The sequence below is a fragment of the Neoarius graeffei genome, chromosome 4 (genome assembly GCF_027579695.1).
Source record: "Neoarius graeffei isolate fNeoGra1 chromosome 4, fNeoGra1.pri, whole genome shotgun sequence".
NCBI lineage: Eukaryota > Metazoa > Chordata > Actinopteri > Siluriformes > Ariidae > Neoarius > Neoarius graeffei.
In genome coordinates, this window is record NC_083572.1 from 66,605,189 (window position 1) to 66,624,295 (window position 19,107).

General features: G+C 39.6%; 1 protein-coding gene across 3 annotated transcripts in view; it reads left to right on the forward strand.

The window, feature by feature from the left end:
• quo (quattro) overlaps window positions 1-19,107 on the forward strand; it is a 70,121-nt gene that overhangs the window by 35,492 nt on the left and 15,522 nt on the right. For all 3 annotated transcript variants that reach the window (XM_060919504.1, XM_060919505.1, XM_060919506.1), the window contains exons 4-8: window positions 4,034-4,195; window positions 4,866-4,989; window positions 12,248-12,341; window positions 13,215-13,301; window positions 14,708-14,824. In XM_060919504.1, the coding sequence (XP_060775487.1) occupies window positions 4,034-4,195; window positions 4,866-4,989; window positions 12,248-12,341; window positions 13,215-13,301; window positions 14,708-14,824 (584 nt within the window). The remainder of the gene's footprint in view (window positions 1-4,033; window positions 4,196-4,865; window positions 4,990-12,247; window positions 12,342-13,214; window positions 13,302-14,707; window positions 14,825-19,107) is intronic.

A 19,107-nucleotide genomic window follows, 5' to 3' on the forward strand; every position in this document is an offset into this window, starting at 1 on the left:
AGAGTACATAATGACATGGGGCCAAGTGTCAGAGGTCATAGTTTGTACAGCATTCCAATAGGTTATTCTCCTCGCCTCCATCTCCTCCCCCACTTCAGAAGAATGGGGCCATTTATGCTGGACAAAATTCCTGTCTGAAGAGCCAGAAATAACTGCCCCCTCACTCTTCTCTGCAGGAATAGACTGCTTGATGTCTTTTTTAAAGTGAAGACAAGAAAGACTTAGCTGTAGTTAACAGTGTGTGTTAATCAGAGACAGAGCAAGAGAGAGAGAGAGAACTGCACCACCTAGTGTAGCTGAATGGTCATAAACAGTTTGGAAATGAATAACTAAAGTAATGTCCATAAGGGAAAATCTTTTCCCACTAGATATAATCCTTCCATCCATTATCTATACCACTTATTTGTCAGGGTCTGTCAGGATCTGACTTTGGGTGAGAGGCAGGGTACACCTTGGGCAGGTTGCCAATTTGTCGCAGGGTTCCCATTAGATGGAATGGAATATTTAATATACAAACATGTCTACTCAGATGGAAGATACAGTGGATATAAAAAGTCTACCCAAACCCTGTTAAAATGACAGGTTTTTGTATTGTGAAAAATGAAACCAAGATGGGGACCTTTCCTTAGGAAACCTAAGGCATACTTTCTTGACGCTTCCTCGAATAGGCAGTAATGCCTTTATTATTTTCTGTAGTTTTATGGTTTTTTAATGTTTTTTTTGTTTATTTTCTATTATGGGCGGCACGGTGGTGTAGTGGTTAGCGCTGTCGCCTCACAGCAAGAAGGTCCAGGTTCGAGCCCCGTGGCCGGCGAGGGCCTTTCTGTGTGGAGTTTGCATGTTCTCCCCGTGTCCGCGTGGGTTTCCTCCGCGTGCTCCGGTTTCCCCCACAGTCCAAAGACATGCAGGTTAGGCTAACTGGTGACTCTAAATTGACCGTATGTGTGAATGTGAGTGTGAATGGTTGTCTGTGTCTATGTGTCAGCCCTGTGATGACCTGGCGACTTGTCCAGGGTGTACCCCGCCTTTCGCCCGTAGTCAGCTGGGATAGGCTCCAGCTTGCCTGCGACCCTGTAGAACAGGATAAAGCGGCTACAGATAATGAGATGAGATTTTCCATTATAGTTTTCTATTATGCCAGATCAATTTTCAACCTTTAATGTGATCTAGCAACCAACAAAATTCAAGTGAAAAATAAATAGAGCTGTTTTCGAGATGAGGGGAAAAAACCTTAGAATAACCTGGTTGCATAAGTGTGCACACCCTTGTATAATGGGACATATGACTGTTATGCTCCAAATTAACACTCAAACTCATGTTCAAAAGTAATTATAAATTTTTATTTATTTTTATACAGTATATATATATATATATATATATATATATATATATATATATATACACACACACACACACACAGTGGTGCTTGAAAGTTTGTGAACCCTTTAGAATTTTCTATATTTCTGCATAAACATGACCTGAAATATCATCAGATTTTTACAAAAGTCCTAAAAGTAGATAAAGAGAACCCAGTTAAACAAATGAGACAAAAATATTATACTTGGTCATTTATTTATTGAGGAAAATGATCCAATATTACATATCTGTGAGTGGCAAAAGTATGTGAACCTTTGCTTTCAGTATCTGGTGTGACCCCCTTGTGCAGCAATAACTGCAACTAAACGTTTCCGGTAACTGTTGATCAGTCCTGCACACCGGCTTGGAGGAATTTTAGCCCATTCCTCCGTACAGAACAGCTTCAACTCTGGGATGTTGGTGGGTTTCGTCACATGAACTGCTCGCTTCAGGTCCTTCCACAACATTTTGATTGGATTAAGGTCAGGACTTTGACTTGGCCATTCCAAAACATTAACTTTATTCTTCTTTAACCATTCTTTGGTAGAACGACTTGTGTGCTTAGGATCGTTGTCTTGCTGCATGACCCACCTTCTCGTGAGATTTAGTTCATGGACAGATGTCCTGACATTTTCCTTTAGAATTTGCTGGTATAATTCAGAATTCATTGTTCATCAATGATGGCAAGCCATCCTGGCCCAGATGCAGCAAAACAGGCCCAAACCATGATACTACCACCACCATATTTCACAGATGGGATAAAGTTCTTATGCTGGAATGCAGTGTTTTCCTTTCTCCAAACGTAACGCTTCTCATTTAAACCAAAAAGTTCTATTTTGGTCTCATCCGCCCACAAAACATTTTTCCAATAGCCTTCTGGCTTGTCCACGTGATCTTTAGCAAACTGCAGACGATCAGCAATGTTCTTTTTGGAGAGCAGTGGCTTTCTCCTTGCAACCCTGCCATGCACACCATTGTTGTTCAGTGTTCTCCTGATGGTGGACTCATGAACATTAACATTAGCCAAGGTGAGAGAGGCCTTCAGTTGCTTAGAAGTTACCCTGGGGTCCTTTGTGACCTCACCGACTATTACATGCCTTGCTCTTGGAGTGATCTTTGTTGGTTGACCACTCCTGAGGAGGATAACAATGGTCTTGAATTTCCTCCATTTGTACACAATCTGTCTGACTGTGGATTGGTGGAGTCCAAACTCTTTAGAGATGATTTTGTAAACTTTTCCAGCCTGATAAGCATCAACAACGCTTTTTCTGAGGTCCTCAGAAATCTCCTTTGTTCGTGCCATGATACACTTCCACAAACGCGTGTTGTGAAGATCAGACTTTGATAGATCCCTGTTCTTTAAATAAAACAGGGTGCCCACTCACACCTGATTGTCATCCCATTGATTGAAAACACCTGACTCTAATTTCACCTTCAAATTGACTGCTAATCCTAGATGTTCACATACTTTTGCCACTCACAGATATGTAATATTGGATCATTTTCCTCAATAAATAAATGACCAAGTATAATATTTCTGTCTCATTTGTTTAACTGGGTTCTCTTTTGTCTATTTTTAGGACTTGTGTGAAAATCTGATGATGTTTTAGGTCATATTTATGCAGAAATATAGATAATTCTAAAGGGTTCACAACCTTTCAAGCACCACTGTGTGTATATATATATATATATATATATATATATATATATATATATATATATATATATATATATATATATATATATATAAAATACTTCCATCTATATATAACTATATAAAAATACTATATAAAATGCTATATAAATACTGTATAAATACTATATAAAAATATAGGTAATAGAAAACTAAAATAGAAAATAAACAAAAAAAAGATTAAAAAACCATAAAACTACAGAAAATAATAAAGGCATTACTGCCTATTCAAGGAAGCGTCAAGAAAGTATGCCTTAGGTTTCCTAAGGAAAGGTCCCCTCTCTATTATAAACCTAAAATCAATGATTCTGATTAACTCCAGAAAAAAAAAAGATCAGAATTTTCTTGACATCGCCATGTTGAATCCATGGTCTGCAGTGAGCTTACAAAGCATGTATGGGCTCTTATTGTGGAAAGGTATCCATCAGGACAGGTATACAAAAGAATTTCAAAAACACAAGATGTACCAAGGGACACAGTAAAGACCATCATCAAAAAGTGGAGTGCTACAGTGGGGTACCACAGTGACATTACAAAGAACAGAATGTCTCCCCAAAATTGACAAAAGGACAAGAAGAAACTTATCAGGGAGTCTACTAAGAGACCTATGGCAACATATTAAAAAATATCCATCCATCCATCCATCCATCCATCCATCCATCCATCCATCCATCCATCCATAATGACAGAACAGATACAGAGACATGACTATAACAGAATAAAGGCATAGGAAATGTCTGCAAAAGCACTTGGTAGTGATCAAAGAGCACACAATATATGTTGTGAGTAGAACTGCATTTTTCCCTTAGGGAATGGATTTGTGAAACAGGAGCTCTGTCCCTGATCATTTAGAATGTTTTGTGAGTCGTGGGTAAGGTCAATAGCTTCAGTTAATATTCACAACAAACGTCAATATGTGAATATAGGTTGAATTAATGCTGTACAGAAAAAAAGTTAATGCTTAATTTGCTTTTGCACTTTAAGACATGTCTGCTACTGGGTCAATTGAGCAGTTTACTGCACTTCCGAACGGGGCAGTGCTCCAGAGCTCCTCAGCCCAGTTACAAAGACTCTCTCCTGAACATGTCCTTTCACATGACCCTACCATCAAGAATGTTCTCCAACTGGGCATCATCTGTCTGCCAGGTGACCTGTTCTAAGCATCTATATTTAATTTAAATAAGCTACTATAATTTATTCAATATATTTATTTATCCACAGTCAGAAAAAAAAGGCAACATGCTGGATTTGAAGCTTTTTTTTTTGGTTTATAGACTTTTGAAAAGGCTAGTTACTGTATATGTATTTAAATTAAAGGAAAACAACTGACATAAATCCCACGTATTTGTTTAAAAAACAACAACATAATTATAAAGCTTTTACAGTTCATCTATCTTATCTACTTATCCCTCCAGTAATAGGTTGCGATGTGCTTTGATGTGCTAATAAGTAATGAGATACTTTTATATTTAACTACAGAATTAGATTACACTGAGAAAATTTGACAAAAATAGTATCCTGCATTCAGTGGCAGTTTAGACAGTTCTTGCTGAAAACCAATAGTCCAGGTGGTGGACCTAATCCTAACCCATAAAATGTTCTACAATGTAGAACAACATACTTATCAACAACACACTAAACCAACCTGAAACTCACTGAATCTCCACCCACATAGGAGGGGTTTTATCAGATCTGACTCCACCCCATGGATTTTTGGTTCTGCATTGAGGACTTTCTTAAACAAACAGCTGATTTTGTTCCTAAAAATGCACACAATAGTAGTATTACTATTTCTTTGTGTAATTGTCTCCCATAGGCAGTCGTGACAGAGCTGGCAGAGCTGTGCTTGAAGTCCATGGGGGAAAGAATGGCTGGGTGTCCCCTCTGCTCTCTCCTCTGGTACTCTTCAAACTGGTCCTTTATCTTCACTCCATCCCGAGGTACCACATCTGTCCAAAAAAAGTGTATTGCCACAATCATAGGCATGCTGGGTTTGAGAACTAACTATGCATATGTGTCTGGGTTTTACAACCTATTATTTAAAGCGCCCCCCCCTCCCCCCCCCCCAAAAAAAAAAAAAAAAAAACCAAAAAACTCATCAGTTGTATTTTACAGTTTGTAACAAGGGAGAAGACATGTAAACATGAGTTTGACTATAGGTTTTAGGATGGGTGTTTTTTTTTTTTTTTGGTTGATGCAGAGACTTGTATGTAAAATTGAATTGGCTGTGCATTCATGCAACTGTAACATCTCATTGTGACCACTAGATGGCAGGATGAGGTAGCTCAAAAATACAGTGGATATAAAAAAAAGTGTACACACCCCGTAAATGATAGGTTTATCTGATGTAAAAAAATGAGACCATGATAAATAATTTCAAAACTTTTCCCACCTTTAATGTGACCTATTCATTTCAATTCAATTGAAAACAAACAAATCTGTTAGGGGGGAAAACATTAAAAATAAAAAACGTACAATAAGCTGGTTGCATACTGTAAGTGTGCACACCCTTACGAATACTTTGTTGAAGCGCCTTTTGATTTAATTACAGCATTCAGTCTTTTTGGGTCAGAGTCTATCAGCCTGCCACATCTAGACTTGGCAATATTTGCCCACTCTTCCTTGCAAAAGCGCTCCCAATCTGTCAGATTGCGAGGGGATCTCTTGTGCACAGCCCTCTTTTGGTCACCCCACAGATTTTCAGATGGATTTGGGTCTGGGCTCTGGCTGGGCCATTCCGAAACTTTAATTTTCTTCTGGTGAAGCCATTCTTTTGTTGATTTCGATGTATGCTTGGGGTCATTGTCATGCTGAAAGATGAAATTTCTCTTCATCTTCAGTTTTCTAGCAGACACCTGAAGATTTTGGGCCAAAATTGACTGGTATTTAGAACTGTTCATAATTCCCTCCATCTTAACTAAAGCCCCTGTTCCAGCTGAAGGAAAACAACCCCAAAACATGATGCTGCCACCACCATGCTTCACCGTGGGTATGGTGTTCTTTTGGTGATGTGCAGTGTTGTTTTTGCGCCAAACATACCTTTTGGAATTGTGGCCAAAAAATTCACACTTGGTTTCATCAGACTGTAACACATTTTCCCACATGCTTTTGGGAGAGTTGATGTATTTTTTTTTTTTTGCAAAATTTAGCCGGGCCTGGATGTTTTTCTTTGTAAGAAAAGGCTTCTGTCTTGCGACCCTACCCCATAGTCCAGACATATGGAGAATACGAGAGATTGTTGTCACATGTAGTACAGAACTAGTACTTGCCAGAAATTCCTGCAGCTCCTTCAGTGTTACTGTAGGCCTCTTGGCAGCCTCCCTGACCAGTTTTCATCTTGTCTTTTCATCAATTTTGGAGGGACGTCCAGTTCTCGGTAATGTCACTGTTGTCCCATATTTTCTCCACTTCTTGATGACTGTCTTCACTGTGCTCCATGGTATATCTAATGCTGTGGAAATGTTTTTGTACCCTTCTCCTGACTGATACCTTTCAACAATGAGATCCCTCTGATGCTTTGTAAGCTCTCTGTGAACCCTGGCTTTTGCTGGAGGAGGCAACTGAGTAAATGTCTGAACTTTATTTGGAGTTAATCAGAGTCATTTTAGTTGATGGTAGGTGTGTACCCAAAAAGACTGAATGCTGTAATTAAAAAGGTGCTTAAACAAAGTATTAGTTTAGGGGTGTGCACACTCCATGTCCCCCCCACCCTCTCCCTCACTGCAGCCATCTCTCCTTCTTCCCTCAACACACCTCCCTCCAGTCATCACAGCAGCCCCCTCCTCCCCCACCTCAACACAGACTCCTCTATGCATTACTGCAGACCAGGTCAGAGGTCAACTGAGGAAGCTTCACCCCAGGAAAGCAGCAGGCCCGGACAAGGTGTGTCCATGACTACTGAAGACCTGCGCTGCTGAACTGGGTGAACCACTCCAACGCATCTTCAACCTCAGCCTGCAGCTGGGGAGAGTGCCAACCCTCTGGAAGACATCATGTATCGTTCCAGTTCCCAAAAAGAATCAGCCCAGCGAGCTGAACAACTTCCGACCGGTGGCACTCACTTCACATCTGATGAAGACGTTGGAGCAGCTCTTCCTCAGCCTCCTCAGACCCCAGGTACAACATGCCCAGGACTGTCTGCAGTTTGCGTACCAGGCAGGTGTTGGTGTGGAAGACGCCATCCTCTATCTGCTACACCAAGCCCACTCGCATCTGGATAAGGGAAATGGCACAGTGAGGATCCTCTTCTTGGACTTCTCGAGTGCCTTCAACACCATCCAGCCCCTACTGCTTCAGGACAAACTGAGCAGGATGCGAGTGGACCCCTGCCTGGTCACCTGGATCTCCAGCTACCTCACTGACAGGCCGCAGTACGTCAGGCTGAAGGACATCACGTCTGACACTGTAATTAGCAGCACCAGAGCACCCCAGGGCATGGTGCTGACCCCTCTTCTCTTCACCCTGTACACCACGGACTTCTGCTAAAACTCGGAGCTGTGTCACATCCAGAAGTTTGCCGATGACACAGCCATCGTTGGGTGAATCAGTGACGACAGAGAGTAGGAGTATAGGAGCCTGGTGGGGAACTTTGCTGTGTGGTGCAACAGGAACCATCTGCAGCTCAACACCTCGAAGACCAAGGAGCTGGTCATTGACCATGGATGCAAACGGCGCGCCTTTTGGCGGATGCCGCCTTTTTCACAGCTGTCTGGGGAACTTGTGTGAATCATGCAGATCCGATGAGGTTTTTTTTTTGGGGGGGGGTGTTGGAGTGTCTGATTATAATTTCATCAAAGTAAATTCTGTATTAAAATTACTAAATAAGCAAATGCCGTTACAGTCCATGAAACATAGGAAGTATAAGTATGAGAAGAAAACAGTAAATCAGAAAGCTGCGCACGTAAAGCCAATTACACCACGGTGTAAAACAGGACACTGACGACCACAGACTGATAGAACATCCACAGGAGTTTCCTGCAGATGTTAAAGGACCGCAGCCTCCTAAGGAAGTATAGCCTGCTTTGTCCCTTCCTGTATAAGTGATTGGTGTTGCAAGTCCAGTCCAGCTTGCTGCCCAGCCACAGCCCGAGGTACTTGTAGGAATCCACAGCCTCCACCTCGACTCCCTCAATCAGAACTGGTCGCGACCTTGGTCTGGACCTCCCAAAGTCAATCATGGATGCAAACGGCGCGCCTTTTGGCAGATGCCGCCTTTTTCACAGCTGTCTGGGGGACTTGTGTGAATCGTGCAGATCCGATGAGTTTTTTTTTTTTTTTTGGGGGGGGTGCCTTGGAGTGTCTGATTATAATTTCATCAAAGTAAATTCTGTATTAAAATTACTAAATAAGCAAATGCCGTTACAGTCCATGAAACATAGGAAGTATAAGTATGAGAAGAAAACAGTAAATCAGAAAGCTGCGCACGTAAAGCCAATTACGTAACTTACGTAACTTACGTTGGACTGATGGAAATCCTTGCGCGTGCAGTGAAGTGCAGCCAGCAGCAGATAATGGCGCGCAGCCAATTGGCTTGACGTGCGCAGCTTTCTGATTTACTGTTTTCTTCTCATACTTATACTTCTTATGTTTCATGGACTGTAACGGCATTTGCTTATTTAGTAATTTTAATACAGAATTTACTTTGATGAAATTATAATCAGACACTCCAAGGCACCCCCCCCAAAAAAAAAAAAAAACTCATCGGATCTGCACGATTCACACAAGTCCCCCAGACAGCTGTGAAAAAGGCGGCATCCGCCAAAAGGCGCGCCGTTTGCATCCATGATTGACTTTGGGAGGTCCAGACCAAGGTCGCGACCAGTTCTGATCGAGGGAGTCGAGGTGGAGGCTGTGGATTCCTACAAGTACCTCGGGCTGTGGCTGGGCAGCAAGCTGGACTGGACTTGCAACACCAATCACTTATACAGGAAGGGACAAAGCAGGCTATACTTCCTTAGGAGGCTGCGGTCCTTTAACATCTGCAGGAAACTCCTGTGGATGTTCTATCAGTCTGTGGTCGTCAGTGTCCTGTTTTACACCGTGGTGTGCTGGGGGGGGCAGCACATCCAAGAAGGACACATCCAGGCTGGACAAACTGATCAGGCGGGCCGGCTCTGTGGTCAGCATGAAGCTGGACTCTCTGGTGACGGTGGCAGAGAAGAGGACTATGGACAAACTATTGAACATCATGGACGATGCCAGTCACCCTCTGCACACTGTCATCAGCAACCAGCGGAGCCTGTTCAGTGACAGAATGCTCCTTCCCAAGTGCAGGATGAACAGACTCAAAAACTCCTTTGTCCCTCATGCCATCAGACTGTACAACTCCTCTCTGGGGGGGAGGAGGGGTAACAGGAGGATAGAGGATGGGAAGGAGCAGTAGCCTAGCCTGACAATAAGCAATACCGGACAATGTGCAATATAATGTGCAATATAAAGTGCAATATCTTTCCTGCCCCCCCCCCCCCCACACACACTTACCCTAACCCCACTTCTCCCCCTTTTCCCCCCTCCTCCCTTCCTCTCTTCCCCATATCTTATTCTTTTATATTTGTATATGTAAATACTTAATTTATTTTAATTTATCTAGAAGTTTTCTCCATTTCTTTTCTCTGTTTATCTGTAATGATGCTGCTGGAATCTTAATTTCCCTGAGGGAACCCTCCCAAAGGGATCAATAAAATCTAATCTAATCTAATCTAATCTAATGCAACCAGTTTATTGTACATTTTTTATTTTTTATGTTTTTCCCCTTAACAGATTTGTTTGTTTTTCAATTGAATTGTACAGGTTATAGGTCACATTAAAGGTGGGAAAAGTTTTGAAATTATTTATCTTAGTCTCATTTTTTTTTTTACATCAGACAAACCTAGCATTTTAACGGGGTGTGTACACTTTGTACGGTATATCCACTGTAAATACTTAACCCAACCTACATATTTAAGTTACTTCATGTGGATTTAGCATGTCTAAGCTCTTCTGAGTTTCTGATTGCAAACTGTGACTATGTTGGATCAAATGCCACTCATAATTTCTTTTCCACCCTTTAGTAACATACTTGCTATCAACAGGGAACCACTCTGTTGAAGAGTTCTACATAGAACCTTTAAGGGTTCATGCAAAAGGACAGCTGAATTCTCCTTAAGCTAGTAGCCAGTGTATACATATCTTTAATAACTTAAAGTAGCTTCATTTCAAATTTTCTCATTTATGATTTGATTACATTTAAATTAGTATTGTAAAATAATTCAGTTTCCATCAACAGGAACTGATAGCAGTGCTTAACTCTTGTAAACGCCCTTCTGGCTGAGTGTTTTCCCATTGTAGGCAGGGGGTCTTTCCTGCCTTTGTTGACATCCTCTTATAGCATGAAGATATGCTGTTGAAATATGTAGTTAAGGACATGTTTATGTGGGATGGTGAAATGGTTGGGGTACATGCCTCTGGGGACATATACATGCCAGTGAATGGATGCTATTTAGTTTGCTTTCTGAAGAATTTAACAGATTTCAATCATGGGAAATAATATTAAGACTTTACAAAAGGAAAACGACACTTTAAAGCAGCACTTAAAGCAAATTGAAAAGGACATGGAGACTCTTAAGATGAAAATTAGTGAAGAATCTAAAGCTTCTCAACTGACAGAACAAGTCAGAGGATTATAGTTTCTAACTTCATTTATATTTACAAAATACAATTAAGTTGGTCAGTAAAACTATTGAAAATCTTTTCTTTGTACTTTTGTCAGTTAAATAAATGTTCATGTGAATTAACAAATCACAGCTTTTTGTTTTTATTGCATTTTGGAAAATATCCCAACTTTTCTGAAAATGGGGTTTGTACATGTACAGTACAGTGAAATATCTCGGCTTGTTAGAAACCTGGGGCCAGAAATAAGATGACAACCATGGATCAGAAAGTGTTAAGGGTCTTGCTCAAAGGCATCTTGGCTGTTCTGTGGTTTGAACTCGACCTTCTGATGAGAGCCTTAAACTTTAAGCCATTACTGACATAATAACATGTACCAGAAGCATGCCTTGGGTCAGGATGTACGTGTTTTCTTTACGCAACAGCTTGGTGAACAATCATCTCGTCATACCAAAAGAGGATGACAGTAAAGGCAGGGATGGCCCCCTAGATAAATACATTCATTAAATGAAATTAAAGACTACACTTTATTAGCTGTTAATTTAGTGGGGTTTTTTTTAACTTTTTGTTTGAAAATTCTCAGTTCTTCTCACATTAATTACACTGATAACATCCAACCACTAACATTCTCTGTAACTGTTCCTTCCCTGAGGCATTCAGAATACTAAACACCTACCTAGAGGGAGTTTTTCCTTGCCACTGTTGCTACAGGCTTGCTCACTGGGGATAAATTAGGGATAAAATTAGCTTGTGTTTAAAGTCTTAAATTTTCTGGAAAGCTGTTTTGCGACAGTGTCTGTTTTTAAAAGTGCTGTACAAATAAACTTGACTTGACCTGGAGTAAACAAGACTCCAACACCCACCCTAGAATGATCACACCCATCAGCGCACACTTGCACTTTAAAATGCTAGCAGTGGTATGGTTTACAGACAATTGTTTATACTAGTTTTAAGTTATATTCGTGTTCAGCTCTTTCTGTTATGCTGTAATAATCCATCCAAATATTATTCTGTTGTCCAGTCTACTTAACATGCACTGGAATGTTTTGTGTTGCTTCACAGTCCTGAAGTTATATGGAGGAATGACATAAAAATCCACTTGACTTGAGCTGAATTTCTTCTGTTTCTATTTGTAAACTCTGTCTGACCATGGAATGATAGAGAACAAACTTTGAGAGCAAACTTCACCCTTTTCAGCCTAATGTTGTCTTCTTAAAATCTTTTAATTGGGTCACATTGTACTTTTGTTAAGAGCAGATTTTTGTAAGGCAGAGAAACCAACACCTTAACACATACTTTTTCATTCAGTATTTTTGAAATTCACATGGTTTTCCATTGTGATGATGATTATTATGACTATTTAATATTATGAGTCAAGTTACACAGAAATTTCAAGAAAGTTTCAAGGGGTTCAATTTTTCTTCACAGTTGCAGATTCATATAGCAATATGATCTTCAAGCATAGCTGTAACAGCACAAACCAATTATTCATAATTATTGTACAGAGTGACTCCTCTGTGGCTTACTGAACTTCTGTGTAACCCATTGTAGGAGACAAGTGAGAGATCTGGGATTAACAGTCATAATTAACAGCTGGTACAGTCCGATTCCCTCAGTGCTCTATAAGGCTTTGCTAATGGTCCAGGTGAGTTCAATATCTTCATACTACTCATAATGATCAAGTTATTTGTATATCCCAAAGATTTAAATCCTACTTGGAAAAAAAACTACTTGGAGGAAAAAAAACACAAAAACAAACAAAACCCCAAAACTAAACTGAACTAAACATTTAGATTCACAGTAAACTTTAGTTCTTAATTTCCAATTTTGTGAGATCAGTTTATATTGTAGACTTGTACCTAAGAACTGCTACTATAATAGTAAAGACTATGATGTTCATCCTAAACAACCTTTCAAGAGGATGGGCTACATTTTTGAGAAAGATATCAGGAAAGGAACCATTCTCATGTTATCTCAGAGAGTTTTCCCTTGCTACTGTCTCCTCTGGGGGCGGCACATTGGTGCAGTGGTTAGCAAAGTCACCTCACAACAAGAAAATTCTGGGTTCAAACCTGCCACTTGACCAGGGCCTTTCTGTGTGGAGTTTGCATGTTCTCCTTGTGCCTGTGTGGGCTTTCTTTGGGTGCTTTGGTTTCCTCCAACAGTCCAAAGATATGCGGATTAGGTCAACTGGCTTCTTTAAATTGCCCAAATGTGTGAATGTGAGTGGGTGATTGTCTCTATTAGTGCCACGACAGACTGTTGACCTGTCCAGGGTGTACCCCACCTCTCGGCCAATGTCAGCTGGGATTGGCACCAGCTCACCCATGACCCACAATAAAGTATAGAAAATGAATATCTCCCCTGGCTTACTCGTTACAGAATTAAATCTACATTTCTGTTAAAGCTGCTTTGTGATATTGCCTTTTCTTAAAAGTGCTACATGAATAAAATAGGATTGAACTGAAATGTGCAAACACGTGCACACACATGCATAAAATGACCTGTTGACTTTTAGGAGCAAGTCCCTCATGCTGTGCACAGTGTTTTGTTGTTAGTGGAAAAAGACCAAAGTCCTCGAGCAGACAGACCACAAGGATTACAGGTAACAATAATTTGTATGGTCCAGTAAATTTGTTAATTTGTTGTTATTCTAATTTTCCAACGTGGAAATTGTACTTAACCCTTTGATGCAAAACATATGCACACCCCTTCTAATGCACAACATGGGTCAAAAAATGACCTGCATTCATTTTCCAGGTTATTTCATGCTGACTGAGTTTTTCTTTGCTCTATCTTTTGAAATCAATTTATTTTATGATTGAATATTCCAAGTATTCTTTAAATATCTTGTTTTTAATTACCACAAATCATTAATTTAATTTTCTCTTTCCTACTTTATGAACAAAAATACTTTTTATATTACTACACATGGGTCATCCAAGTGTGATTTAAAATTAAATGTCTTAATACTATAATAATAATTTGTTTCAAGTAATTACTTTAGCAGTGAATGGGGCCAGTTATTTATTTATTAACTATGTAGTTAGCTAAGCCAACTACAATAAAATTAGCTAACTAAAGTAGAATATGTCAACAGCTCGGTAGCTAATAGTAATTACTTGTAACTTTCTGACAAGTAATCTACTCACTCTCAAGGTAACCTAAACATAATAAATTTTTTTCTAAGGTAATGTTAGAACAATTGAAAAACATTACTTACATGTATTAGATGGGCAAAGGGCGCTGTGCTGAGCTGTGAAATGTCTGACACAAGCACAATTCACAGTTCCCACCAAACACTGGAGTAAATACATGCGGGTCGTTTCTGACCCATGTGTGTAAACTTGATGTAGAATTACAAAAGCTGTGCTTGTTCAAAACTTAAGAAAGGAAAAATAAAAATGATGATTTGTGCTAAACAAAAACAAGATATTTACTGCATATTTGGAAAAGTAAATGACAAAATCAATTTATTTCAAAAGTATATCATAGAAACACTCAGCCATACATGAAATAACCTGGAAAATGAATGCAGGTCGTTTTTGATCCATGTTGTGCATTAGAAGGGTAGTGATACAAAAAGGGTTTTTATTCAAAAACTAAGAAAGGAAAAAATAAAATAAGGATGTATGATGATCAAAAACAAGTTAATTGAGGAATACCTTGAATACTGAATGATGGAATTAATTTATTGCAAAGATATAGAAGATAAAAACTCAGCCGGGTCACTTTTGACCCATGTTTTGCATCAAAGGGTTAAGGGAATAGTTTTGCTAAATCAAAAAATCAAATGTACATTATTTTCCTTCTTCACAGACATAAAAATGTTTGGTGAATTAGTTTATCACTGTACCTACGAGGCTAATGTAGCTAATGAGTAATGGATGTTAAATCTAATGGAAACACTGCAACAAACACATGCATACCCTATACTCAATCACATCAGTACTTAACTCATGGTTTATTTTAAACAAACATCCTCTTTCTTTTTCCACTGACATAATTCAGATGGATATTATTACTTCACTAAAAGCTCTTCATAAGAGTGTTGATGGACAGCAGCTGACCAGTGAGTTTGGAGGATCTTTCCCTTACAATCACACTGACTGGCTACAATTCTACCAAGTAAGAAAATACACAGTTAGTTTGTACAACTGACTGAAATAAACACAAGCTATTTCATGTCATTCTTTCCAGGGAAAAGCAGCTGGATCATTTTAGGCTTCTTTGTAAGCTGATTAATCAAGTATTTGCCTACTTTTTTTTTTTTGTTTAAAATCCTCCCAGTAATAGTGAGTGTACTCCTTCATTCCAGCTGTTAAGTACAACCCCAAATCAGAAAAAGTGGGGATGGTATGGAAAATATAAACAGACAGTATGAACCCAAGATATTTCATGTGTTTTTTTCTGGTTAACTTCATTCCATTCCTTAATATACAGCCATTCCTGCATTTCAGATCTGCAACACATTCCAAAAAAGTTGGGACGGGGTCAATTTAGGGCTAGTAATGTGGTAAAATTAAATAATGATGTGATTTGAGACAGGTGATGTCAGCAGGTGTTTGTAATCATGATTTGGCACAAAATCAGTATCCAGCAAAGGCCTGGTCTTTGAGGAGCCAAGATGGGCCGAGAATCTCCAGTTTGTCAACGAATGCATGAGAAAATTATTGAAATGTTTAAAAACAATATTCCTCAAAGAAAGATAGGAATTTGGATATTTCACTCTCTATGATGCATATAATCATTAAATGATTCAAGGAATCTGGAGGAAGTTCAGTGTGTAAAATGCAAGGGTGCAAGCTTAAGCTGAACACCCGTGATCTCCGATCCCTCAGACAGCACTGCATCAAGACCCGTCATCTGGGATGGACCATCACACAATGGAAATATGTATTGTGGTCTGATGAATCAGTATTCCAGGTCTTTTTTTGGAAGAAATGGACGCTGTGTGCTCCAGATCAAAGACGAAAAGGAGCAACCAGACTGTTACTAGCGACAAGTCCAAAAGCCAGGGTCTGTCATGGTATGGGGTTGTGTCAGTGCCCTTGGCAAAGGTAAATTACACTTCTGTGATGGCAGCATTAATGCAGAAAAGTACATTGAGATTTTGAAGTAACATATGGTACCTTCGAGACAACATGTTTTCCAGGGATATTTCAACAAGACAATGCAAAACCACATTCTGCACACATTACAAAGGCATGGCTGTGGAAGAAGAGGGTGTCTGTCCTCTCTGTCCCCAGTAGAGAATGTGTGGTGAATTCTGAAATTTAAAATATGACAATGAAACCTTAAGTCCTGTTTGCAGGAAGAATGGGACAAAATAACATCTAAATGCTTCACACTTGGTGTCTTCAGTCCCTAAGCTTCTTTTAAGTGTTGTGAGAAGGAATGGCAACTTTACAAAGTGGTAAATGCTTTACCATTTCAACCTTTTTTGAAATATGTTGCAAGAATCAAAACTGAAATGTGTTTATTTTGAATAAAACAAAACAATAAAAATTTATGTGGTAAAACATGAAATAATGTGCTGTTGTATTATTTTGAGTGCAGTACAGGTCAAATATTATTTACAAATCATTGTTTTCAGCTTTCATTTCAATTACAACATACCGTTCAAGCTTTTTCTGATGTGGGGTTGTATTCCACAGAAAGATGTTGCAATTCTGTAAATGTAAACTAAATTACGTGGCGGTTCTTATACCTTTTGATCCTCTGGTCTTGGGTTAAATTAATGTGCATGTAGATAGAATTTAGTAATAAGGATTCAGGCAAAAAGTCTAAGGCACAGTTCAAATCAATGGCATAGTTTTCTATTAAGGACAATGCACAATCCCTTTCAAAAGTTCTGGAACGGCAAAGACAATTCATTCGTTTTGAAATTATAGGTAAGCTTTCATTTCTTGATATTTATATCTCGATGTGTTCAACAATTTAGAACATGGCTGATTTGGACCAGTAAAACCATTGGAACAAATAGTCATAAAGTAAATTAAAATAAGTAACACATCATTCAAATTATTTTTATGCCGTTTTGATTGGCTAAGCGAACTGCAAATAACTGCCTACAAATAATGGTCTGCTCATGCAGCCACTTTGCACTTTTGTCAACATGGCTTAATTTCTTTATCATTTAACTCGTTGCGCAATCAATATTTTTAAAAAATTGAATGATAAAACAATTACTGAACTCGATTTTCACAAAATATTGTGATTTGCTTGTGTCTTGCAAGCAATTATTTGCCGATGCTAAATTGCTGTTTGCTCGCCATTAACAAATCATGATATTTTGTTCAACCTCGCCCAATAACTGCTTAATATTTGGCTGCATATCCCTTGCTTGCGGGCGGCACGGTGGTGTAGTGGTTAGCGCTGTCGCCTCACAGCAAGAAGGTCCGGGTTTGAGCCCCGTGTCCGGCGAGGGCCTATCTGTGCGGAGTTTGCATGTTCTCCCCGTGTCCGCATGGGTTTCCTCCGGGTGCTCCGGTTTCCCCCACAGTCCAAAGACATGCAGGTTAGGTTAACTGGTGACTCTGAATTGACCATAGGTGTGAGTGTGAATGGTTGTCTGTGTCTTTGTGTCAGCCCTGTGATGACCTGGCGACTTGTCCAGGGTGTACCCCGCCTTTCGCCCGTAGTCAGCTGGGATAGGCTCCAGCTTGCCTGCGACCCTGTAGAGCAGGATAAAGCGGCTAGAGATAATGAGATGAGATGAGATCCCTTGCTTGCAATAACTGCATAAAGATGGCAATCCACTGACCTCACCAAATTGTTACATTCTTCTTTTGTGATGCTTTTCCAGGCTTGTACTGCAGCGTCTTTCAGTTGTTGATTGTTTTGGGGTGTTTCTCCCTTCACTCTCCTCTTCAGGAGGTGAAATGCTGCTCAATTGGGTTTAGGTCTCATGATTGACTTTGCCAGTCGAAAACCTTTCACTTTTTCCTCCATGATGAAGTGCTTTGTCGTGTTGGCTGTGTGTTTGGGTCATTGTGTTGCTGCATGATGAAGTTCCTCCCAATAAGACCCAATAAGATTTTTCTGTTAATTGGCGAACAGAATGTTTCTGTAGCCTTCTGAATTCATTTCTGCTGCTACCATCACGAGTTACATCATTGATGAAGATTAGTGAGCCTGTTCCAGAAGCAGTTCAAGCCATGACACTGTCTCCACTGTGCTTGATCAATGTGCTCATATGTTTTGAATCACGAGCATATCCTTTCTTTCTCCACATTTTGGAACAGTTAATCTTGTTTCCAGAACTTTTATGGCTCTTTTTTTAAAATTTATTTGCGAATTCCAATCTGGCCTTCCAATTCGTACTGTTGATGAGTGGTTTGCAGAAGAATCTCAAAGTCTTCTTCAAACTGTGGATGGTGATATCTTCATCCCTGCCCTGTGGAGGCTGTAGGTGATGTCACTGACTGTTGTTTTTGGGGTTTTCTTCACAGCTCTCACAATGTTTCTTCCATCAAGTGCTTTTTGTATTCCTTGACTGACTTTTTTAATGTTTAAATATCTAGAACAGTTGCGTGTAAGAGTGCCACAGATTCCATTAGACTGATGATTTAATTTACTCCTAACAAGCAGGTGTTTGATGTTGTTGTCTCCTTTGTAGGACATGAGTGGAGATCCCTTAAACAGGGAAGCTGTCTCAGGATAGTCCTGAAGGATTAAATATAATATCCATCACTATTTTATTAGTGGGATGAAAAGTAAACACCAAGGAATTCTCTTTGCCCTAGCAGTGGAATGTGTAGCGATCTGTGCATCTGCTTTCTCAATAGGGTGAACATGGGCTGTGGCATTATCTATGATGTTTGCACAGTTCCTTACATCGCAGGAGAAAGTCTTAATTTTCAGTGCAGATGTGTTTAAGTTTCATTATCCGTGAATAAGGGATGGAGTTTTTTTTTTTTAAGTACTTGGGATCTAAGGAGTTGTATTCCAAGTAGGAACGAGAGTCTGTCAGATTGTAATTGATGGTGGTTTTCAAAGTGAATGTGTTTTCTAGATACATCCTTGAAGTAATGATATGCTCAAGCTAGGGTGAGCAATACTCCATGTATATTCCAGGGCTAGATGAAACGTGGAGAAGGAGGAAATAAAAAGCTGAAGCTTCTCACCTGTGCAGTTAGCTATACCAAAAATATGACTGATGTACTGAAGCAGTAGTGTGGATACATGTCCAGTAAACTGTTCAAAAAACTTTTGCACAACAAAAGCAATGAAGAGGTTTGCAAAGGAGGATCCCATGTTAGTGCCCATACTAACGCCTCTTACTTGGGAGTAAAACTTGGAAATGAAATTGAAGCAGTTAAGTGCTCTGATAAGCTTAAGAGTTTTTGTGTGGGTGGGTCATTTTTTAGTCACAGATGCATCAAGAAAATGCTTTAGGGCTCTCAATC